General features: G+C 37.2%; 1 protein-coding gene across 3 annotated transcripts in view; it reads left to right on the top strand.

Annotated features, from left to right (window-relative positions):
- Positions 1 to 26,080, top strand: part of R3hcc1l (R3H domain and coiled-coil containing 1 like) — a 79,967-nt gene that overhangs the window by 46,345 nt on the left and 7,542 nt on the right. For 2 of the 3 annotated variants that reach the window (XM_090346104.1, XM_090346105.1), the window contains exons 3-7: positions 3,396 to 3,571; positions 7,990 to 8,060; positions 9,323 to 9,418; positions 9,988 to 10,128; positions 21,698 to 24,848. In XM_090346104.1, coding sequence (XP_090202230.1) covers positions 3,396 to 3,571; positions 7,990 to 8,060; positions 9,323 to 9,418; positions 9,988 to 10,128; positions 21,698 to 21,765 — 552 coding nt within the window. In that variant the 3' untranslated portion in view covers positions 21,766 to 24,848. Of the gene's footprint in view, positions 1 to 3,395; positions 3,572 to 7,989; positions 8,061 to 9,322; positions 9,419 to 9,987; positions 10,129 to 21,697; positions 24,849 to 26,080 lie in introns of those variants that run through there. The other variant, XR_016537812.1, reaches the window with a different exon arrangement.

Below are 26,080 nucleotides of genomic sequence, written 5' to 3'. Positions count from 1 at the left end.
AAAGACAGGCTGGGTAAGAAAGTCTGTAAGACTCTGTATGTCCAACCACCAGAAAGCCAGACGTGAAGCTGTGGCCCATGATAGTGTTAACCTTGTGTGGAAAAGCTCAGAACTATGCGTAGGCCCTGAATTCAAGCTCCAGGACCAGTGCAAAAACAACAACAAAAAAAGGGAGATGTGTGTGAATACAGGCAAATTCAGCTCCAAAGTATACACTTTCCTGCTTTGTATTTTAGAAGATATAACAATGATAATACTCTAAAATGCTACAAATCCAGTAATATTTATTTCTTATTTGTGACTTTTGCTCTTCGTTTGTTACTTATATTGCCCAAACATGCTTTATTAAGTGCTAAACCAGACTACCTGCCTTGAAAATTTTCCAACCAACGTTTTTGGCTGTTTTCCCAGGTTGCCTATTTATTTGTTGATAATGCTGGACATATGAGGCATATCAAATGCTTCTAATAGGTAGGAAGCTGTGCTGTAGAATAAGGTGTGGCAGCCATTGGCATGTGAAGGAACTTCTTGTGCAGTTGAACCTCTTAAGACTATCCAAAAAAGGTAGAATATAATTGTCTCAGATTGTTCTTCTAGAACTGTAATTATTGATGAATTTTCAAAGATCACACTTAAACTCTGATTTAGAATGCTCAGAGAGTTAACTACTGGTAAAGGCAAAAATATTGACATGACTTTTTTAAAGTCCTCTAAGACCTTGGTACAGGACCATGTGATTCAGTTGTTCCACTTATGTCTATATATCAAAAGGCAATGATATCTTCATATCAAAGAGGTCTGCATATCCATGTTTATTACTATGTTATTCACATTGATTAAGATAAGGAATCAGTCCAGATGACCATCGCAGATAAATGGGTCAAAGAAATAAATATATGCACAATAGAACCTTACTTGTCCATTAAAAAGAAAAATGATTTGCAGCCAGATGGATAGAACTGGAGAATATTTATGTTAAGTAAAATAAGTTGGACAAAGAAAGATAAATTCTCTATGTTCTCTTTCGCATGTGAGTGCTTTAAAAAATGTCAATTTTCAAGCTGGGGAGGGAGATTGAATAACAGGTACTGAAACAAAGAGGAGTATTAAGTTGTAATGTTTTTCAGCACTGTAGCTACCTATAGTTCACAATAAATTGTTGTGTGTTTTGTGAATAATTACAAGAGTCTGAAGACTCTAAACACAAAGTAAATAGGAGATGTAAATGTTAGTTACCATTTGCTTAACTGTATACCTGCACTGAGAAAGTCACACCTCATGCATTTGTACAGTTTTCATTTGTCAATCAAAAAACTTTTGAAGCCTGGCAAGGTCGTACATGCTTAAAATCCTCACACTTTGAGAAGTAAAGGCAGATGGATTAAGAGTTTGAGGCCAGCCTGGGATACCTGTAGTGAGATTCTGTCTCTTATAAAAATTATTTAAAACTGGGGCCGGGAGTTTGGCCTAGTGGTAGAGTGCTTGCCTAGCATGCATGAAGACCCTGGTTTGATTCCTTGGTACCACATACATAGAAAAAAAACAGAAGTGGTGCCGAGGCTCAAGTGGTAGAGCTCTAGCCTTAAGAAAGTCCAAGAACAGTGCCCAAGCCCTGAGCTCAAGCCCAGGACTGGCAAAAAAAAAAAAAATTTAAAGCCAATTAAAAAAAAAAGTAACAGAGATCCACATTTTTACATTTTTCTGGGGTTTTGGTTTTTATATCTGTTTTTTCCCCCTTTTTTATTTTTCTTTTTTTTTTAATGTAGTGTGCTGAATGCCTCTTAATTTTGTTCAGATGACTGCAGAACCTGGAAAAGCTGTTGCTGCTATTGATAGATAACATGCTACTATTATTGCTCTTATATATAAATACACACACACACACACACACACACACACACAAACACAGATACATATAATTTGAATTTTTTGAAACCTTAGCTGTGCTAGTTTACCATGTTGAGTTGGCAGTGTATAGGAATTAATAGCCATGTTGCTATAGAAACATTAAGCTTAATTTTTTCCATTTATACAGAGATAAATGCACTGGATTATATAAAGTCTTATGTTTGTGTTTTTATTTACGAAAACTAATAAAGTGTTCTCTGAGCTGTGTGTGATGGCTCATGCCTGTAATCCAGTTACTCAGGAGGCTGAGATCTTAGGATTGTGGTTCAAAGCCATCTCGGGCACTAAAGTCCACGAGACTCTTATCTCCAATTAACCACCAGAAAATTGGAAGTGGTGCTGTGGCTCAAGGGGTAGGGTGATAGACTTGAGCTGAAGAACTCAGGGACAGCACCTAGGCTCAGAGTTCAGGTCCCGTAACTGACCAAAAAAGTATTCTCTGAATAATGAAAAAATCTTTGGAGTTGAAATATTGACTACTTTGATTTTATCATTAGACATTTTATACATGTATCAAATTATCACACTGTCCCCCATAAATAGGTACATTTTAAGTTTTTAGTTTTGTTTATTGTTTTTGTTTCTCCAATCCTGGGGCTTGAACTCTGTCATTGGGTGCTGTCCTGGGCCTCTTTGTGCTCAAGGCTAGTGCTCTACCACTTGAGCCATAGTGCCATTTCTACCTTTTCTGAGCAATTTATTGGCAATAAGAATCTCAGGAGCTTTCCTGCGTAGGCTGGCTTTGAACTGCAGTGCTTAGATCTTTGCTTCCTGAGTAGCTAAGATTATAGTGCCTGGCTTCAAGTATTTGTTTATTAAAATATAATTTCTGAGATTTTCTTATTAGCAATATAAGACTATACACTTTTATTGAGTCTATTCTGGACCTTCTAGCAAAGCCTATGATGTGGTCTGGGCCCTCTTATTTTGTAGCTAAGTTAACTAAGACTCAGGTTGGGTTGTTAGTGCCAGAGTTAATATTAGAATCAATGCTGCTGGGTTTCTAGTCCTGGACTCTATGATTTTAAGGTGAAGTTCTCATGAGAGAACTAAAGTGCTGTTTATGATCCACTAATTTTTTTTTCCATTTTTCCTTTCTTTTTTTCAGTTTGACTTTGGCGTTGCTGGGTTTGGTCCTAGGACATTATGTGTTTTAAGTACATAAGCTTATTGTGTACTTATCATTGAGCTTAAGTCTATATTTTCTCACATGCTAGTTGATATACAAGTTTCGATTTATGCATTCATTACTTACTTGCTGGAATTTCAACAGTTTTTCAAATGGTCCAAATATATAATATTAAACTAGGTTGTAAATTCCTGGTTGTCATTGTTCTCTTGAGCAGCGTTAGTGTAGACAGGATGACAAAGTTTGAAGAATAGAAAGGAACATGAAGACAGGGAATGGGATTGTTTATATGTAGAAGGATACTTTATAATGCCATGATTTTATATGAACAGTCACTTATATATTTCTCTTACCCTAGTTATCAGGGAACACGAAGAACAGAGAAAGCATTCAGGAGCCTAGATTTGATTATTACAACAGTGAACTTCCTGATATAGACCTCAGTGAATGTGAGTTCCCGCATGTCATTGAAATTTATGACTTCCCCCAAGAATTTCGTACAGAAGACCTTCTCCGAGTTTTTTGCAGTTACCAGTAAGTATTTACAAGCGATTACTATTGCTGGGGTAGTTAGAGTGAAGTGTTAATAGGTTCACTGAAAAATTATCTCTTGTTTTTGTATTCCTCATTGTTTACCTTAGTATTAGGTTTATCTGCTGTTTTTAGATCTCTTAGAAATGATGTACATCAGAAGTGATGACACCAATCAAGATGTATTTTATATATGAATTGATGCTAAATTGAACTATTTAAGGATAATAAATAATAAATTTATTTAAAATAATAAAATAAAAATTTTAAAATAAATATTGTATATCAAACTTCTGACTTCCTTGAAAATGCCAGATAACTTTGCTAGATCTCATTTTATCATTACAAATATCACTATTTTGAATGGCTCCTCAATCTGTCTTCATGGTGCTTTTAGTCCTTTCATATTTATTTGGATTTACATCTAAATATATATATATTTAATATTTGCTTGTTTTTATTGTATGTGTTTACTTTTCCTGTCCTTTTCTTTCTAGCCTTCTTTTGGATTGATTAGGTATTTTTTTTTCATTCCATGATTTAAGAAAAATGATGTGTTTGGTTTTTAGTAGTTCATACCGAAATTATAAAATATATATTTAATTCACTAATAGCTAAAGCTAGTTTTATGTCAGCTGTCTAAATCTGGTAAGGACTTTCAAACTTAATTTTCCTCCTCTTCCTCTCCTAGTTTATGTGCTTTTGTGAGTATTTGATTCTTTTCCTCCTATGGGGGTTTATCATTTAACTTAGTAATAAATAGTCTGCTAGTTACAAATTTGTTTTGTAAAGGCTTTATTTCTTTATTCTTGCGATTTACAGTATTGAGGATCAAATCCAGGGCTTGTACATGCTAGACAAGTGCTTTGTTGACAACTGAGCTATCGCTCAGATATTCAGCTTCATTCTTGAAAGATTTTTGCTGGGTATAGAATTCTAGATTGGCAGATATTTTTCTTTCTGATACTTGGAGATATTTTACTGTCTTCTGGCTTCTCAGTGATGAGAGGTCACCTGGCAGTCTCATCATTGTCACTTCTGATTGTAATCTTTTCTCTTTAAATGCTCTTAAGGATTTTTCTTTGTCTTTGGTATTCTTCTGGCACTGACATCTAGCTATAATTTCATTTAAGTGGATCAAGAACTTTAACATACTCCCATTCTATACCCTCTGAATGCACTTTACTAATGGAATAAACTATTTTCTGTTTTTTAGAATAACTAGTTTGTCCATAAATTATTCTAGTTTTTTGTTTATGTCTCCCAAAGGTAATTTTATGGAGACAGTTCTTCACATTCATATTCTATTCATTTAATGTATTAAATTATGTCACGAAACTATCAGGTAAGTGACCTTTAGAACAATTACACACACTGTTGATATGGATATAGTTGGTACACTTATAGAAGGTAAAATTCAGAAGTATACTTTTTATTCCTAGTTTTAAGAAAAAATAAACTACAGGAATCAGAAAAAGTATTAAGAAAAGGAATTAAGGAATTAAGAAAAATATTCAGGGTCTAGAAGAAAGTCAGTGTCAAGAAGGATTAATTGTACTTTCATGTTACTATCCTGATGTCTTTTTTTAAAAAAGGAATCAAGTTTATTGATAAATTGTTTATAACTTTAATGCTGGTGTTATAACTAAGCCCTACCACACCCCACTGTATGTGAATTTGATAGAACCTGCATCAAGATAGAGCTCCTAACGTTTTTGTGTGTGTGTGGGTGTGGGGCTTGGACTCTGTGCCTGGGCCTTGTCCCTGAGCTCTTCAGCTCCAGGCTACTGCCCTACCTCTGGGCCTGGGCATTGTCCCTGAACTCTTTAGCTAAAGACTGTTGCCTACCCCTGGAGCCAGAGTGCCACTTCCGCTTTTCTAGTAGTTAATTGGAGATAAAGAGTCTCCTGGACTTTCTAGTGCCCTGGCTGGCTTTGAACTGCTATCCTCAGATCTCAGCCTCCTGGGTAGCTAGGATTAGCCAAGTAGCAATTTTTTTTTTGGCAACTTGCTAAGCCTCTCAAAAGCTGCCATAGATAATATGTAAATAATTGTAAAATAAAGCTTTATTTATAAATGTAAGGTCTGCCGAAAGGAAACTCCACACAGTTGAGGAGAAGAGGAAAGAGCAGACTCCTGCCGCCCAAGATGGAGTTAGGCGAGCAAGAGAGCTTAGGGCGGGAAGTGAGAGATTTCATAGGGGGAGGGGTAGAGACACAGTGGAAGTGGATGTGATCTCAGAGGATGGGGAAATACCTCAGTGGGGACCTCCCACTAGCCCTAGGCATGCCAGTTGCCAGGGTTACAGGTGCTGGCCGGGAATTTCCAGGGTACAGGGGAGAGAGCCAAGGGAAGAAGTCATTGCTTCCAGTCCCTAACAATAAATATATGTCTTTTTTTTTTTGGTGGGTCAAGGAGCTTGAACTCTGGCCTGGGCACTGTCCCTGTGCTCTTCAGCTCAAGGCCTACCCTTGAGCCAAGCCCCGCTTCCCATTTTTTTTGTAGAGGTTAATTGAAGATAAGAGTTTCAGGTCCTTTTGTGCCCAGGCTGGCTTCGAGCCTTGTTCCTCAGATCTCAGCCTCTGGAGTAGCTAGGATTACAGGTATGAGCCTCTGCACCCAGATGTCTTTTCTATAAAGTAATAGACTAAAAATTACGTAGCAGTTATATACTTGCTTAGATAATATGTAAACAAATAATTGTTAAGCTTTATAAAAATGTCTTGTTTTTATATAAAGTGATAGGACTAAAAACATATGTAGCAGTTATATACTTATTTAATCAGTTAAACTTGATTTCTATACCTGAATGAGGCGAGTTAATCTCTGCCATAAATCTTACTCTTAATATGTAGTATAGGTCAGTTATTTGATTACAATTACATTAAGAACCAATATTAAGCTCTGATCAATTCATAACAGATCTTTTAAGGCAGTCTAAACTACCTTAGATTGTCATTAATAATCATAATACTTAAACCATGATTTTGTTGGTGTCTAGAATTTCTTCTAGAATAGTTAATTCTTATGAATTATTTCCTCTGTTTCTTTTAACCTTAACTAGCTATAAGACAGTTTTTCTGTAAAAGCCAAACTGATTACTAAAAAAGAATTTTAAAGTAGTATGAAATCCAAGGTCTGAAAGATTCTTCAGAACCCTTCTAAGTCTTTTCCCATCCAGTCTGTAAACTATTATAGCAGAGACTTTTACTGTTAAAATATTTCTTCAATCCATGGTCATTTATCATGATCAAGCTTATTCAGGAAATTTTCTGATTAGCCTCCAAAACTTACTTTTCCAACCAAGGAGTATTTTTGATCCATTGTTAAAACAAGAAGGTATCAACATTATTTTTCTTTAAAGGTCATATTTTAAAAAAAGCCTGTAATGTCTATGAGTCAGAAAAGTCAAGTTTCTGTTTTATTCATCAATATTATTTCCCTGATCAACATTACACTTAAAAGTGAGAGTACCATTCATTTATAAAATGCCTACTGAGTACTCAACTTGATGTTCTTGACCTGTCATAGATGAACTTACCATTTTTTACAACAATTTTGAGAAAGACTATGTCCATTTTTACGGATAGCAAACTCAACTTCAAGAATGATGAAAGCTTGTCACTGTCTGAAGATGGAGAACTGGGAGTCATTCTGGCCTTCCAGCCCATGTTCTTAGAGTCTATGAGCAGTTTGGTATTTGTAGCTGTTAAAATAACTGTTAACTAATATCTCTTGTGTTCATTATTCTGTTTCAAAATAAAAGTACTTGCCTCGTATTAAATAATCATCCCTTTTTGTCTTCCAGTCTAGTATGTTAATTTCTCTAATTGTGACCACTTTTATTCTGAAGTTTTCTGACTTTGCCACAGTTTTTCCTATTATTTTTCTTATCTCCCTTTAGCATACAAGAAGAAATAAGTAAACCTCTGTTTATAGTTGTTTCTATCATTACTTGACTTTAAAAAAAATTTGAGTGACATGTTGCATTGTAATCCCCTCTCTGTCTCTGTCTCTCAAGGACATACTTTATATTTGCATTAAGTCCAAGTGACCTTGCCTGACTACTCCTATATTCTTTATCTCTTCTCTGCTTTCTCTTTCCATCTCTTCTCATTTTCTGACTGTAAGAACATCTTTTATAAATAGAACATTAAATACTTTACCTTCCCAAGAGACTTGTGAGGATTAATTAGTTGATGTCTATAAAATGCTCCCAGGTACTTCTTTATGACAGTATATTGCTTTTAAATTTCAGTGGCTTCTCCTGTCCTCCAAGCTGTTTGTGTGTCATTAGTCCCATTCTACCTCTGCACTCATTGAGTGCTCCCTTTGTCTTATGAAATGCTTTGTAAGTGTCTATTTAAAAGATGTTTTATAAAAGTAAATTTTATTTTAAGAAATTGTTTTCTTCTTTACAGAAAGAAAGGATTTGATATTAAATGGGTAGATGACACACATGCTCTAGGAGTATTCTCCAGTCCAATTACAGGTATTCATTCAATGAATTTTAGTATTCCATTCTTACCATTTGTTTCTCCTCCTATTCTTATTTCTCTTCTGTTCCAGTCAGTGTCATTTTTTTTTTGGTGGGGGGTCATGGGGTGAACTCTGGACCCTGGGTACTGTCCTTGAGCTCTTTAGCTCAAGGCTACCCCCCTACACTTGATCCACAGCACCACTTCCCATTTTCTAGAGATTAATTGGAGAGGAGTCTCATGGCTTTGTAATGCCTGGACTGGCTTTGAACCGAGATTCTCAGATCTCAGCCTCCTGAGTAACTAGGAGCCACTGCACCGGCCCAGTCATTTTATTCAACTAATACATTAGACAGAATAGATGTTATTTAGAGAAATAGTTTCTTCCTTGCAAGGTAATTTGTGTTGATGTTGTGATAATAGTCATTAGGATGCACAGATAGCAACAAGTCCCAAGAAGACCTGTTATTTTTCCCCCTCAGACAGATGAATTTGAAGTGACCTACCCAATGAGAAATTGTAGTATATATGCTTATATGTTGAATATTTGGTTGAACCCTGTGAATATACCCCTATACATACACATATAATTGGGCTTATAATAGATCTGATGCAGAGGCATTCACAGAAATTAGAGACGTTAGAATGTTTCTGTCTGAAAAATATAGAATACACGTCTACAAACTTATTTTGTAAAGAGGCGAAATAGTTTTAGATGTAATAGAGCAAAAGGTCTGTCACTGCTTAACTCTGCTATGGTGGAAGACAGTCTACAAACAAATGGACATGATTCTGTTTTATTATTTATTTGTTCATTTATGTATTTTGTTTTTGTTAGTGCCAATCTGGAGCTTGAACTCAGGGCCTGGGAGTTATTCTTGAATTTTTGTGCTCAAGGCCAGCATTCTAGCACTTAAGCCATAGCTCCACTTCTGGCTTTTTGTGGTCAATTGGAGATAAGAGTCTCACAGATAATTCTTCTCCTTCTGGCTCTGAACTGTAATCCTCAGTTTTCAGCCTCTTGAGTAGCATCCAGCTCTTCCGTTTTATTTACAAAAACAGGTGGTTGGCTGAATTTGATCTTAAAGCCATAGTTTGTTGATCCTGGATCTAAAATAATCACTACCAATTTGTTCTTTGTCTGTATTTTCTGTATCTTATGATAACTTTTTCTTGTTATAAAAAAAATTACATCTAGAAATAGTTTCTAAAAACTAGTCTTAAAATTTCCTCTGTATGATGCCTTCTACTTCCTTATACTGATGTTTCCTTCCAGCTCGTGATGCTCTGGGTATTAAACATACCATGGTGAAGATCCGGCCCTTGTCACAAGCTACAAGAGCAGCCAAGGCCAAAGCTAGAGCTTATGCTGGTGAGTCATCTCTGCATTTCTTTCTCATTGATAATATTATTGTTCTTTTCAGTAGCTGTGTCCTACCCAGAATTCCAAAGACTTACTTTTCTTGTTAGGGGAAATACGCATTTTTTAAAAATAGAATTGAACCCAGAATCTGAAGCATGCTAGATAATCAGTCTGTACTCTTTTGAGTCATACTTCCAGTTCTTTTTATAAGACAAGGTCTCTATAATTTTGTCTGGGCTGTTGGAAATACTCCATCCGAATATCTACTTCAAGAGCAGGTGATGCTAACTGTAAATACTCTTGTAGCCAATTTGTGATATTGGTACCTAGTGTACCTGTTCTGGTTGTTTTTGATAAAGTTACTGAAAGAAAGTGTGTTAATGCAAATAATGAAGGCAGGATTGTTTGTGCTTTGCTGTGTTAATTTTCTCTGATCATCATCTATAAGGCTATATTAATTAATGCTGATGCAGCCCTTGTTAGTCCATTTTGCATGTTAATTACTAAGTTAAATCACTTGGAGCTGGATTGCTTTCACTTGATTCCTCCCTACTAATCCCTCCCCTTCTCCCATTCAGAGTTCCTCCAGCCAGCAAAAGAGCGACCTGAGACTTCAGCAGCCCTAGCCAGAAGGTTGGTCATCAGCGCCCTTGGGGTTAGAAGCAAGCAGAGCAAAACAGAACGAGAAGCAGAGCTTAAGAAACTGCAAGAAGCCCGAGGTGAGTTGACTCTCTGATCTTCCCTAGTCCCCCCGCAGAGCTCACCATAAGCCCTGTGTTTAAATAATGAAAAAAATGAATGAAGCCCATTGCATTTTGTCATTTTCATTTTCTAGAAACCTTTCAAGTATATACTAAATACTAAAGTATTTTCAAGCCTTACATTTAGGAGGAAAACATTTCCTCCTATTCCTCATACATACAGGGGCATTCTGTTCCATACTCTGATTATCTACACGTAGGTTTGACCTTCTCAGCTCATTTCTGGAATTTTCTAGTTTTGCTCCAAGCTCTGAGAAAAATTACCTGTGAAGACATAATTGTCTTTCAGACAGAAAACCTTATTTGCTGTGGTTTTACTGGGTCATGATTGCTATGCTGTTGTTGCCATGATGTTATCAAATGGTTTAGATCTTGGGTAGAAGACAACTTAAGGAAAAGCTGCAACTGGCATTGGTAATAGTAACTGTAAAAGAGATGTTTGTCTTTTTAAAGACAAAATTGAATAACTCAATGAGAATACATCTAGATTCTCTTGTCTTTTAATTATTCTCTAGTACCTAAGAGTTCATGAAAACATCTCCAAATTCACAAGCAGGGATTTTCTTTACTTGGAATTGAGGTTAAAATAAGTCTGTTCTTTATAAGCTGTTGAATTGTATGTAAAGACTTGGAACTCAGACTTGACACTTAAGTGCTTTTTATCAACCTTCAGGCTTTAGACAGTCTTATTGCCTTAGCCCCAAGATCTGTGAAATCTGTGGAGGCAATTTATTCTGAAAATTCTACTTGCCAAGAAGTAACTTCATTTTTCTATTAAACCAATTGAAGTTTCACACTCCTTGTTTATTGCCAGTCTAACAAGGCCATTAATACTTCCTGTCCACTCTGCTTTGGTGATAGCAGGCAGCTTTCGGACTCTCGGCTGCACTGGCTAGATAACCAATAACAGAGTGTGTCATGGCAGGTGCTAGAGTTTCAGAGTGGGACCCAACGAATTTTTGAAACCTTAATGATTATACTGAGGCAGTTTTCATTTTGGGGGTGCATTGTTTAATCAAAGTATCTCATAGAAGCAGGAGAAGATTCCCCTGGTCTTTATAGATGGTAATGGAAGAACTAGATTTTAAAACCATTCAGTACGCTTAACCTGTTATTGGTTATCTCTGGGGAAAATAATTGTACATGACAGTTATCCCAAAAGATGAGCTGAAAGATGATACTATGGCTCAGTGGTAGAATATTTGCCTAGCATGCAAAAAGCCATGGGTTTGATCCACCTGTACTGTATTGAAAGAAAGAAAGAAAAAGAGAAAAGAAATGAAGATGAATAGAGAGCAATAACAGCAATATCTAAAGAAGATATCTCCCTTTGCAATGTACCATGCTTTCCTGTTGGTATAATATTATAAATCTTTTCAGTTACTGCAGCAGTTGTTTCACATGATCTAGGTATTCTGCTGTAGCTATCTGTAGACATATTAGCATGCAGCTTTTCTGGGAAGTATTTATTTTAAATATATGCTTTACTGTACAAAGGACAATTCAGTGATGCAATTAAAAATGAGACTGTTGGCCAAGTATTGTGCCTTATTAGTTTTAAAAAGGCCTTACTTCATTTATCTTCATTTGGGAGGATAAGAGTATAGTATAGCTATGTTGCAGGTTATGCTCAAACTTGGAAACCTCCTGCCTCAACCTTCTGGATAGTTGGGACTCAAGAATACCTTTATTTGTGAATAGAGATCCACTGTGATAGGTTCTTCCCTATTGATGCATAGATTATAGAAGATCCTTGTTTGTCTTACTTTAGAGATCTCCTCTTAATATTTGAGAAAACGGAGAATTTCAAGGTTTCTCTCTGGTACCTTTCAGTATGAACAGATACTCATATGGTTGCCTACATAGAGTCTATATTTCTTACCTTTTTTTTCCCCTGTGGGAATTAAAAGAACTTTTGACGTACTGAAAAAAACAAAAAATATTTTTGTTCCTAGTGAGATCAGTACAGCATAGTTGATAATTTTATTTACTCTAAAATCAGACTATCTGTGTAGCTTTTCCATTTACTAGCTATGTGACCTTAGGCAATACTTATTTATTCTTCAGAGGCCTCTGTTGCCTTGGCCATAAAAATGGGAAGCAGAAAAGATAATTTATGAAGGGCCGGGAATTTGGCCTAGTGGTAGAGTGCCTGCCTAGCATGCACGAAGACCCAGGTTCGATTCTTCGGTACCACATACATAGAAAAAGGCTGGAAGTGGTGCTGTGGCTCAAGTGGCAGAGTGCTAGCCTTGAGAAAAGCCCAAGGACAGTGCGCAGGCCCTGAGCTCAAGCCCAGGCAGGACTGGCAAAAAAAAAAAAAAAAAAAAAAAAAAAAGAAAGAAAGAAAGAAAAGATAATTTATGAAAGATACTTAGTCATCAAAAATCATGGGAACTTTTGCTCCTGTTTCAGTTGGTCTATAGTAAGTATATGGTAAATGTTAGTAGCTAGTATTTAAGTATATGATGTTAGTAGCTATATGTGTGATATTAGCAGTATTACTAATAGTAGCAGAATGTTAAAGTGTGACTCCAAGACAGACATTAGCATGTACATTTTTATCATTATTCTATTTTTAAAGTTTTATAGTACTGTCATCTCCTGCTCATCTACCCTGTGCCAAGTACTGTCTTCTCCATTTATGAGAATTAGGAGAAAAGGTTTTGTTCTATTTACCTTGAGTCAGGAGCAAATTATGAACTGTATTTACATATTTTAAGCAATTATTTTTCTCCCCTCTCTCCTTCTTTCCCTTTTCTCTTTCCCTGCCCCCCTCTCTGTCTTTCTCTTTCTCTGTAGAGCCATGTTATTGTTCATGTTAGTCAAGTACTCTATTGCTGAATTACAATTCCAGCCTCTTCTCTCTTTCATTTCTGAAGATTTTAAGATTAAAAGACATAAAAAAAGGTTTTGTTGAAGAAAAGGTCTGAAAGGAAATTCCAGGCAGTGTAACATGTTGTGATAGTATTGTGTCATGATCACTATGATAGATAATATTATCTGCAGTTTAGAGCTGGCCTAGAGAAGCTAAGTAACTGGACTAAAGTTGCCTACCAAGAAAAATACGGGGAGAGATTTGATTGTAGGTCTTTCTAATGAAAACTTATATTCCTACTACAATAGTATAATCTCTCTTGAAGGACTTTTGGGGAAGTTAAGTTTTTTATTCTCCTAAGAGAAAACATTTGTAAAGATATGTAAATGTGCAGGTGCCAGTGACCCACACATTCCTACCTACTCAGGAAGCAGAAGTCTTAAGAATCAAGGTTTGCAGCCAAACCAGGCAGACCAATCCAAGAGATTTAGCTCCAGTTAACCAATAAAAAGGCCAGAACTTGGAATGTCAAGTGGTAGAGTGCCAGCTTTGAGTGAAAAAAGCCAAGCTAGAACATGGAGTCCTGAGTTCAAACTAGTACCAGCAGCATAAAAACAAAATAAGAAAAAGCAAACAAAAAAAAAGTTTAAGTTTCTAGAGAATAAAATGTGATAGGCTTCTTTTTAGTTATATATACCAGTGGTTAGCTTATGTGATAATCCAAATTCCCTCAGACACAAGTGGATTAAGAAAATTTGGGGGCCCGGGAGTTTGGCCTAGTGGTAGAGTGTTTGCCATACACAAAGACCCAGATTCGATTCCTCCATACCACCTATACAGAAAAGGCCAGAAATGGTTTTGTGGCACAAGTAGTAGACCTCTAGTCTTGAGAAAGCCCAAGGACAGTGCTTAGGCCCTGAGTTCAAGCCCCAGGACTGGCAAGAAGGAAAGAAAGAAAGAAGGAAAGAAAGAAAAAAGAAAGAAAGAAAGAAAGAAAGAAAGGAAGGAAGGAAGGAAGGAAGAAAAAAGGGGAAAAAAGAATATGTTGTGTGATGTATATAATGGAATTTTATTTATCCGGAAGAATATGTCATTTACAGAGAGATAGATGAACCTGGAAAGAGTCATATTAAGTAAAATAAGTCAAACTCAGAGAGACAGAAAACTTGTGTTTTCTCTAATAAGGAAGTTAAACTTAAAAATATAATCATGTATAAAAATATATACAGGGTATATGCAAATATACATGAGCAAACTGATTGAAGTGTAATATATGCAGGGGTCCATTTCCATGGTGTAATTCCTTTGAATAATTAATGAATAGTATAACAAAATGACTGAGCGCAGACGGAACAACAAATGGAGAAGTAATGGTGGGCTAATTCAGTTAGCTTACTCAGATGTATGTGTGGAAAGTAGAAGTAGGCGACATGGGAGAGTGGTGGGGATGTGACGTATGTGAGGGAGCAGAGGATGATGGAAGGGGTGCTGCTGATCAACATGCACTGTGAAATTGAAACTCTATTACACAACTATTTGAAAATAATAAAAATGTAAAAATACTCCCATGGCACACATGGTAGTGTGAACCAGTTTCTTTTTCTTTTTTCTTAGTAGAAATATAAAACATCTGGACACCATTCTGTTCTAACAACTTTTAACTATAAAGATCAAGGGCAGATTGTTTAGGAGTAATGGAATCCAGGGTGAAATAGAAATTTGGCCATCAATTGGCTATATGACCCTGGGCAAGTCCATTACACCTCTCTTTGCTACACTTTCTAAGAAAGTGAAAATAATGCTTATCCTACCTAATCATGGAGAATTTCAGCACAATATATTTTTACATAAGTATGGATATTTTAAAAGGTGCAATATAGCCAGGTGATGGTAATCCTAGCCAGTAATTCATGCCTGTAATCCAAGCTACTCAGGATGCTGAGCTCTGAAAATTGTGGTTCAAAGTAGCCTGGAAAGAAAGTCTATGAAACATTTACCTATAATTAACCACCAAAAAACTGGAATTGCTGCTGTGGCTCAAAATGGTAAAGCACTGACCTTAAGCAAAATAGCTTAGGGACAGTGCCAAGGCCCTGAGTTCAGTCCCCAAGACTGACCAAAAAAAAAAAAAAAGTGGTGCTTAACTATGAGAATTTCTGTATTGCAATAATATGAAACAATAATGCAATAATGCCAAATTTTTATTGTATGTTTCTGCTGTCTTCATTATACATGGCATGTATTTCTTTTTTTTATTTTTTATTGTAATTAATAAAAGGGTTACATGATATTTGCCAGATAGAAGGTGCATTAATTCACATATATTAATACCCTTTCACATGTCTTGGTACCCATTACCCTCCCACCCACCATCCCATGGCATGTATTTCTAATCAGTCACAGTTACCATATGTTCATAAACAATGTATGAATAACATTGGCTTTTTTAGAGTTTTTTTTAATGAATGTTTTTATTTTACTTCTGAATTTTGTTTAAGTCCTTCCTTTTCCCTTTTTCTTTTCGACAGTCCTGGGGCTTGAACTCAGGGCTTGGGTACTGTAACTGAGTTTCTTTTGCTCAAGGCTGGCACTCTACCACTTGAGCCACAGCTCACTTTCAGCTTTTTCTATTTATGTGGTACTGAGGAATCAAACCTAGGACTTCATGCATGCTAAGCAAGCACTCTGTCAGTAAGCCACATTCCCAGCCCCCATTTTTTTTTAAAGCCCATAGTTGACCATTGTATTTGAAACATTCCTTCTTAATGAATTTATAGTCTGTAATTTCAAGTTTTAAATACTTTTTCTGCCAGTATTTTACCATCCTACATGGGTTTTTCTACCCTTTTAGTGAAAGATAATACCATAATTTTTAATAAGGAGATTAGAAAACTTAAGGAACTTCTGGGAAGAATTGAGGAAGTTCCCAAATAATTTTCAGCAAGTCATGTGTACATATCAAGAGGAAGCTTAGTATGTAGTCCTTAAACATTAGTCCAGCAGAGTATATAGCAGATCAGGGATATATACTAAGTAGAAAATAAAATCATCAGTCACCCTCGGTGCTTTGTATTTGGACTAATCCTTTGTTTTAAACCAGTGATTCACTGAGTGATAAAGCCACATTTTTAAAAGCTGAATCTGAGAATACATGTAAAAACTTCCCATGTTCTATTTTCCAAACATTTGATTCTTACCTAAAATTAGAGATAGATATTATTGTTTCTCAGAATAAGCTACCCTATAATTTTATTTCAAAATTTGTTTCCATTTTACTCTTGGGAGTAAGTGATTAATTGGCTGGCTCCAAAAGGCCATCTTTTGGTTCATAGGCCTAAAAGACAGAGTAAGTAAACAATTTGATTATCTAGTTTGATTAATTAAACCACTGAAACCTTAAAATCATCTGTATAAGATACTTAGTCAACTATAATAAGATAAATTTCACCACAGTTGATTCCTCCTGGAAACTTTTTTACACATTCCCTTACTCTGAAATGCTGTATTACTGTCTCATAATCTAGGCCTTCAGGTAATTTCTCAATGTCTTTTCTTCCTGTTTATACGAAGTTCTCTTCATTTCCAACCCTACTTTTATTGTGACATCTCTCCTCCCTGAAGGAGGGTCACTTCTCAGGGAAGAAGGGTATCATATAGTGTCAGTTGTTTTTGTTTTCTTGAGACTGGGTCTTGAAATACAGCCTCAGCTGTCCTGAAACACACCATCCTTTTACCTCAGCCTCCAAGTGCTAAGGTTAGACATGTACTACCACACTTGGCTCTTGGTTGCTCTTTAATAAACTCCTAAATCAGAGATAAAAATATCAATCATAAGACCAACTGACCAGTTTGCCAAGTATTGCTTAAAATAAATATCCTGTGTTTCTTTGTAATAATCATTCTCTCTGGAGTTAAATACCTCCTGATGAGATCTAGATTGTATTTTCCCAGTCTGTTAATGATTAAAATCTGAAATGTTGCTAAAATTAAGGGTTACATATGCTATGTCTTGACCTATGCGGTCTGTCATACCATAAAAGAAAGCAATTAAATTAACTGTTCTTTCTCTTCACAAAGTGTGTTGATTATTACTCTGTAGATGACTATACAAGTAAATTTTCTGATCATTTTTCTTAGGTGTGGAAGTAAAATTTAAGTCTATCATTTGCAGTCCTTTTTTATTCATTTTTTCGATATGACAATAAATTGGTCCCTTTATATTCCCTCAGTGATTTCAAATCTACTCACTGAATGTAGTCATTTCTGTCCACTTGTTTATAGGGGAGAATGAAAGTCTTTTTTCAAATGTAGAGTCTTTTTTGCAAATGTAATTATCTCCTGCTAAACCCCTATTTTACTTTAGTTCCTTATCCTTATGGATTTCTATTTGATCAGTTTCCCATTTTTTTTATTACTAGAGATAAAAGTTGTAGGAGTTATTTTTCATGCAGTCTACTAGCTACTATCTGCTTTCTTTTCTCTTTATTAAAGGAACAACGTGTTTCTGTCAATATTTATTTTAAATATATCTTTTCATTTTAGACATTTCAGATTATATTTTCAGATGTGAAGGTAGTAGAAAGCTTAATGCTTAAAATTAAAGACCTTGGTTCCAGCTTCAGTTTTCACTGATTATGCAATGTTAGAGAAATGACTTGTTTCCCAAGTTTTTGTTACTTGCCTTAAAATTAAGGTAGTAGCTAGGTACCAGTGGCTCACACTTGGAATCCTAGCTACGCAGGAGACGAAGGTCTAAGGATCACAGTTCAAAGTCAGTCTGAGCAGAAAAGTCCATGAGACTCTTATCTCCAGTTAACCATAAAGAGCTGGAAGTGAAACTGTGACTCAAGTAGTGGAGCACTAGCTTTGAGCTTCAAAGCTCAAGGACCATCCCCAGCCCAGAGTTCAAGGCCTTGAGTTAGCATGCTCATGTGCATGCGTACACACACACACACACACACACACACACACACACACACACACACACACACACACACACACACACACACACACACAAGCTCTCAGTTCTTTGAAGTCTCATTCTACCCTGTATTTTTCTCTCACTCTCCTTTTTTTTTTTTTTTTTGCCAGTCCTGGGGCTTGAACTTAGGACATGAGCACTGTCCTTGGGCTTTCTCAAGGCTACCGCTTTACCACTTGAGCCACAGCACCACTTCTGGCTTTTGCTATGTATGTGGTACTGAGGAATCAAACCCAGGGTTTTGTGCATGCTAGGCAAGCACTCTACCACTAGGCCACACTCCCAGCCCTATTCTGTATTTCTCTATGCTGTTGATGTTATGTGTTTCTTATGTTTTTTCCTATTTATTTGTACATGTTGGTTTGTTTTCCCACTCTTCCTAGTTCTGTCATGATTTGCCAACAGAATTTTTCTTAAATTTATTTACACATGATTGGTAACACAGAGCTTTAGTTTTATAAGAAAGCATCAGCACAAGCTGTGTTTCAGATTTGTGAACTTATACAACTTCAGAAAGATAACACCGTATCTTTAATATGTTTCATAACACTAAAATCAAACACATTGACATTAATATTTCTGTGTCAAAGTGTGTGATGACTATATTAAATGGAATACATAAAGACTGAAACATCTTTATAGTCTATCAATGAATTTAGACCCAGTCTTTAAAATAAAAACAAAAGCTTTACTTTCAGAACTGTTTTGGATTTTAGAATTGTGAATAATGGGACAGTCATAGTTTTACATTCTTTTTTTTTTTTTTTTTTTTTGCCAGTCCGGGGCTTGGGCTCAGGGCTTGAGCACTGTCCTTGGACTTTCTCAAGTCCAAGGTAGCACTCTACCACTTGACCCTCAGCACCACTTCCGGCTTTTTGCTATGTATGTGGTACCGAGGAATCGAACCGGGTCTTTGTGCATGCTAGACAAGCACTCTACCACTAGGCCAAACTCCCGGCCCGACAGTCATATTTTTGACACTATGGATATCTTATAATTTTCCTTATTGTCTTTTTGATTTGTTTATTATTAAAAGTTTGAGTTTTAATAGCTCATTCTTTTTGTTTTTTCCTTTCCTCGGAACTGAGACCAGTTTTTCAATGATGTATCCAAAGATACCTTGCAGTTAACTTCTCTATGGGTTTAAGCATCAAACTACACTACCTACCTTAGAAATGCTGGCATCCTTTGGACAAGTCAGTTATACTTGACTCTATCTCCTGGAGAATCTTAGACCAGTCAAAATCTGCCTTATAGCTGAGTCCCCCATTTCTTGCCACTTGTAACTTTGCTGCTATGTTCAGATAATGCCACAAGATGGTGCCCAAATAGCAGGGAATTTCTGTTGCTCACATTTCAAAGTGCCAGTCAGTTTCCCTTAAAGTACAGTCAAATATAGTTCAGGAACTTTGTTAGGGATTCTGCTAATTTGGAAAGATATGTTGAAATAGCAAGTGTCACTCTAAACTCACCTTGATTTCTGTAATAAACCTGTCTCATGACTACAAAGTCTTTTATAGACATTATCAACCTAGAATAATAGTGTCCCTGAAAAGACGCATATTTAGGCTTATCACCTGCATTTTGTACTATTAAATTAACCTGGTCATAAAATTAGAGCTAATATTATGACATCTAACAGCATTTGGACCACCCAACCATGTATGTTATTTTGGTTGGGAGGATATACAAGATCTTGCTATGATACTGAAGCTGGTCTCAATCTCTTAGGATTGAGTGATCCAACTGCCTTCACCTTCTGGAACTACAGGCATGTACTACCACTCCTAGCTTGTATTTTCTCAGGTCTTAGCTATAAACAAACAAACAAATAGAAAACCAAGTTTCTGCCAGGTGCTCGTGGCTCATGCCTGCAATCATAGCTATTCAGGAGGCTGAGATCTGAGGATCACAGTTTAAACTAGCCTGGGCAGGAAAGTCCATGCGACTTTTACATCCAAAAAATTTAAGAACCAAAAAACTGAAAGTGGAGCTATGACTCCTCTTGAGCAGAAAAACTGAGACAACGCCTCAGCCCTAAATTCAAGCCCCACAAATGACACAAAAAGAAAAGAAAAAAAGGAAGAAAGGAAAACCAAGTTTCTATATTAAAATTAGAGGTAGATTGTCCAGGTTTGTAGTCGTTTGTTTTTAGAAGCAGTTCTTTCAAGCTGGGTGCAATGGCTCACACCTGTAATCCTAGCTAGGGGTCTGAGATATGAGGATCAGGCTTCAAAGCCAGTCCAGGCACTAAAGAGCGTGAGATTCTTAGTTCCAATTAATCACTAGAAAACATGAAGTGGCTGTGGCTCCAGGGGTAGGATGGTAGCCTTGAGCTAAAGAGCTAAGGGACAATGTCCAGGCCCAGAGGTAGGGTAGTAGCCTTGTGCTGAAGAGCTGAGGTACAGTGCCCAGGCCCAGAGCTCAAGCCCCATAACCCACCCCCACAAAAAAGCAGTAGTTCTTTCATTTTTACCAATTATATATGGTAATTTTTCCATATTGGAATTGTGTATTCTTGAAGATGTTTGGTTCCTGGAAGTGCTCTGCAGAAATTTGGTTTGCCTCTGAAATATTTATTCAATAAGTTTGTAGTAGGGAAATATGAGTGGAGCCCAGTGGCTACTATTTCAATTTGAACAACACAGTGAAAAGAGACTATTAAAACATATTCTTAATCCTTATTGAAACATTTATAAACAACAGTGCCCTAGGAATAATGAGATGTTATTCTGAAGTATCAGTCACAGTTGAAAAGTTGGAAAGTAGAAGTAAAATAAATACATACTAGGAAGACTCAAAAACCTAGATCTTGCTAGATTCTGCGTGCATGCATGCCTAAGGGCCTGGGCACTGTTCCTGTGCTTTTTCACTCAGGGCTAATGCTCTGCTGCTTAAGCCACAGTTCCACTTCTGGATTTTGGGTGGTTAATTGGAGATAGTAGTTTCATGGGCTTTTCTGCCCAGGCTGGCTTTGAACCATAATCCTAAGATCTCAGCTTCCTAAGTAGCTGGGATCATAGGTGTAAGCCACCAGCACCAGGCTCTGCTTACCTTTATTTACAAAAGTACTGAGGTTTGGACTCAGGGCTTTGTACGTGTTAGGCACATGCTCATTCTACTGCTTCAATTTTGCTAATAAGCATTTCACTTTGAATATTTTAAAGATAAGATCTTGCTTTTTACCGGGCCTGCCTGAGCTGTTATCCTTCTATTTATGCTTCCTGTGTAGCTGTTGGGATGATAGGTATATTCCACCACACCCAGATTTTTCTGTTGACATGGGTTCTCATAAACTTTTTTGCTTGGACTCATGTGTTATTGTGACACCCTTCTTCCCCCATTCTCAACCTCTCTATAGCTAGAATGAAACATATGTGCCACTTTTTATTTTTATTAGTCCTAAGTCTTTCTTTCTTATTACATAAGAGACATGGTGGGTCTGGAGGTATGACTCAGTTGGTAGAGTATATTCAAGGCCCTAGGTTAATCCTCAGTACCACACACACATGCGCATGCACACACACACAGAAATGAAAATGATTTAGTACTCTGCATTTCTACTTAAAAAATAACAAAACACATGGACAGTTAAAAGAATTAACCCCTAGGATCAGAGTAAAAGGTAACTAGTAAATCTGCCTGTCTCATGATTAGAGTATTTTGTAATTTGGATTCTAGTTTTATGAAGTATACAGTCATGTTTAACATTATGCTTTACTTAACAGAGAGAAAGCGATTGGAAGCCAAACAACGGGAAGACATCTGGGAAGGCAGAGACCTGTCTGCAGTTTGAACATTGTTCAATGAAAAGGATAATTCCATGCATAAGGAAGTGTTTCATAGTCTTCAGATAAGAGGATCATTCTAGAGCTGTGTATGAGCTGAGGTACATGTTAAAGAAAAAAAGTGGTCAAGACAAAGACTGACAGGGCTTAGAGAGAAGGTGAACTCTTGTGCTCATTCTAGTTGCATTTCATTGGGTCTTTCCTTACTGTAGTAGATACAGAAGGGAACTATCAATTGAGAGGAAACATGGAAGATGTGGTGTCCTAGAATTCTCTGGAGAGGGTCATGTACACATCGTGTTTGTGCGGTTCATACTTCCCAACAGGTCTAAAGCAAACGAAGAGCACGACAGAGGATTTAAACCTGCAGTGATGGGAGATTCAGGCCTTGTAAAGGCAGATATTCCTTAGTACCTCACAATGCCAAGTATAGCAACACTGGGGGCAAGGAGGGAGCAGTTATGACAAAAAGAAGAATGTCTGGTGTGTGTGTGTGCCATACACAGACTTGCTCTGCAGTCCCAGCACTCCAGTGATGGTGAACAGCAGCAGCTAAGGGTATTTGGATTCCCGAGTTCATAGTGATCTCAATGCCTGGGGCTGCTCCAGCTGCACTGCAGCCAAGGGTCTGCCAGCTTTCTTCTCAAAGGATGCCAGTCCTGGAGAGTTGTGTGCCAGTTCCAATTTAAGCAGCAATATGTTGCAAGAGGGAGACATTAAAGGCCATTTTATGACATATATCATCCTGGTATTTATCAGTTTTTGTCTTTCCCACAAGAAAAAGCAGGAGACAGCCTTTCCTTTTCATGCCTATAATGCCATGCATGGTTTAAGTCAATCTATTGCTTTTGTTGAACCTCAGTGAATAGAGTGCTGACCATCACTGCCCCAGTATATACTCCAAAAGCGACATATCTTTGGATTGGTAGGTTGCCGCTCCTCTGACCTTGACCTTCTTGTGCACCCGAACCTCCTGTCCTTCCTCCTTGTCTCTGTCAAATTTGACAGCCTGTAGAAAACATCTGGCACACAGCATGTTCTTGGTATGATCTTCTCAGCTGTGTCAGAGGCACTTGGCAAGCAGCACCAGACCATCCATTACAGTGAGAAGCAGCAGGATGAAATAAATATCTATAGGCAATGAGAGATTCTCCAAAGGACACATGCAGTACAGGCCATCAACTCAGACTCCATCTACCTCATAATCTGCTTTTTCATTGTGTTTAGATAGGACTTTTGCACTGAAGAAAGGGTAGTGCCAGACCATAAGAGCAGAACTGACAGAATCTCATTGTGCTTTGTACTAGGCCAAAGCCTCCTTTTTATTTTTCATTCTATGATTTAGTGCTCATGACAATGATAGATTATTAGCATTACCTAGAATATGGTAGAGTAGAACTCTGTTCAAACATTCCTCAAATGACATTGGCCATGGGTCTTAGTCCCGGTGTAACTGCCTGTTACTGTTCCAGTCCCTGCTCATAGTTCCTCAGCATTGTATGTCTAATTCTTGGTCAGGTATTCCATTGTTTATGTTCAGTGCTTCCAGGTCAAGCTTGGACGAGTATATAAGGCATTCTTTTGACCCTCTGATACTTTGTCTGCCTTTTGCTTATAGCTGTTGGACTTTAGTTTTGTATTCATGGAACAGATTCTTCTAAGATGATAGGTCTATTTGAAGAGTGTAGCTTCTTTGAATGAAAATTCAGGGAAGGGAGTTACAGTATGACTTCATACTGAATAGTATGTTTCTGAGATACCTTTGCTCTGTTTTGGTTCTTTCCTCCCCTCTACCCCCCCTCAAGTGCTGGGGATCAAACTCAGAGAGCCTCATGTGTTAGGCAAGTACCCTACTACTGAACTACATCCCCAGCTGATGTGTTAATTGTCTAAACCTAAGAGTGATCTTGCTTGTAAAAAAAAAAAAAAAAAAAAAGGTAAGTGTTCCTATCACTTGCCTCTGATGGTATGTCCCCTATCTGATTGTAATTTACTTTTTAAAGCATTGTTAATGGTAACATGTTTATTATATCCTGTTTGTATTTCTTTTTGTGTGTGTGTGCTAGTACTGGGGCTTGTACTCGGGGTTTCATGCTCTCACTTGGCTTTTTGCTGGTGCTTTACCCCTTGAGCAACACTTCTACTTCTAATTTTTCCCAGGTTATCTGGTGCTGAAAATCTGTCAGACTTGTCTGCTCAGGCTAGCTTCAAGCCACAGTCCTCAAATCTCAGCTTCTTGAGTAGCTAAGATTACAGGCATGAGTCACTGGCAGTCTGTTCCAGTTTTCTTTTAATGTTCATAATTTTAAGAAGTTACATTTATTCTCATTTTAATACAGTGCTGTAAAAGCTTGTGTGTTTGTTTTTTCAGCCGACAGCCACTCTTAACTCTCAGGTTTATACCACAGAAAAAGTTTTTTTTCTTTGCCAGTCCTGGTGCTTGAACTCAGGGCCTAAGCTCTGTCCTTGGACTTTCTCAAGGCTATTGCTCTACCACTGGAGCCATAGCACCATGTCTGGCTTTTTTCTGTATATTTGGTACCGAGGAATCGAACCTGGTTCTTTGTGCATGCTAGGCAAGTACTCTACCACTAGGCCAAACTCCTGGCCCTGAGAAAGGATTTTTTTTTTTAAAGAAACATCTGAAAATTTAAAATATTGCTCGTTTTTACCAAGTTTTGAGTTATATTTTAGTATTTGGAGTAGCTGTATACTGGCCAATGATGACTAGTCCTTAATGTCTAAACCAAGTCTTCACAAGTAGGGTTTGTCAGAGAACACCCATAGGCTGCTACTGGCTCAGGGAATAAAACTAAGATAAGTAGATCTGTTCATTCAGTATGTATGGCTGCTTTAAAAGAGAATGTTGGATATTTGGGAAGACAGCTTGTGCACTCTGCTGTACATATGTGATTCATGTGTGTCAAACATCTATATCCTGGGATTATATGGAATTAATAATAAAAATGAGTTCTAATTTTGTAGAGTGAAAGTTTTTGTGGGTTAGCTTCTAAAGAGATTCCTAGCACTTCAGTTTCTCTAAGGCCAAAATGTGTCCATGTGAAAGTTTTCTGAGGTGTTTCATTTTTTTTTTTTTAATTCTGTCTGGAATTTAGTGGTCAGTATTCTGTTAACATTCCTCATCTAGTTGTAAGTCATGCCAAACACCAATCTTCCCGTGTCCTTCCCTTTCAACTCAGTTATAACAGCACAACCCTTGTATAGCTTTTTCCAGGAATTAGAAGTGGTCACACCTATCAAACATGTGATGTGGGCAGCAAGACTGAGATGAGGTTTAATGCTGGTGACTTAGCCTGCTTTTTCTGGCCTCTTAGAAACTAGATAGAGCAAAAAGCTGAGGGAACCTCCCTACCTGAATCTAGTCATCAGTCACCACACTTGGCCCTGCAAGCTGCACATTCTTTCACAGACCATTAGCTGAATGTGTGAGTATAATGTTGTTACTGTTGGGAAGATGTTTGTTGGGTCCAACAGGAAATCAGTCCTTCCCTTATTTACCTAAATTGCCATGCCAAAATAGTCTCCCTCATTTGGCCTAAAAGAGATGAAGGAGTAGTACCGAAGAAAGTAGAGGAGAGGAAGGAAGAAAGCACTTCTTTGTATTCATAGAAGCCACCTAGAACATGTCCCTGTCATTAAGATAGCTCTTATGGAGGAGAAGAGTATTGTTATAAATCTGCTCTGTCTGCTATCATTTTTTTTTTGGTTTTATAACCTCTATTATAAAAGTTTATAGTCTTTAGATTTTACCTTCTCTCTCCTATCTTTCGCCCTCTGACCTGTATTTTAGCATGAGTGTGTGTGTGTGGGGGGGGTAATCTGGGGAACAGAGTAGACTAATACTGGGATAGAGAAGCATATGGGGTTAGATCTGTCATGAGTAGTCTTTATGCCCCAAAGATCTTCATCCCTGGCTTGAAGGGAAGAATAGAAACCAGAGTTAGCATACTAGAAACCACAGACTCACCGCTGGTCTTGTCTTGGTAGGAGTCCATAATGAACAACCTTTATTGGCATTAGGGTGTCAGACCTTATAAGGATCATTTTTTAAAGTGTGTGTCAGTGGAAAAAGGGTCAAGAGTCATGTCCAAAAAAGACCATATGATTTTAAACCACCTGAGCAAGAGCATTGTACAGCCACATCAAGCAAGGATGGTGACCTTTTTTAGTTTCATACTTGAAATGTTCCCCCTTCTGCTTTCTCCATAGTCTCTTTCTTACTCTACCAGACCTGTCTTTGTGTTTATTATAGTGTCTTCGTTAACCTAGGTTCTTTCTGTTGGAAAAAAAAATTTACTCAAG

Source organism: Megascapheus bottae, chromosome 15 (genome assembly GCF_031878675.1).
Source record: "Megascapheus bottae isolate mThoBot1 chromosome 15, mThoBot2.hap1, whole genome shotgun sequence".
NCBI classification, from domain to species: Eukaryota; Metazoa; Chordata; class Mammalia; order Rodentia; family Geomyidae; genus Megascapheus; species Megascapheus bottae.
The sequence above is the reverse complement of the archived record's forward strand: the minus strand, read 5'-3'. Positions and strand labels throughout refer to the sequence as shown.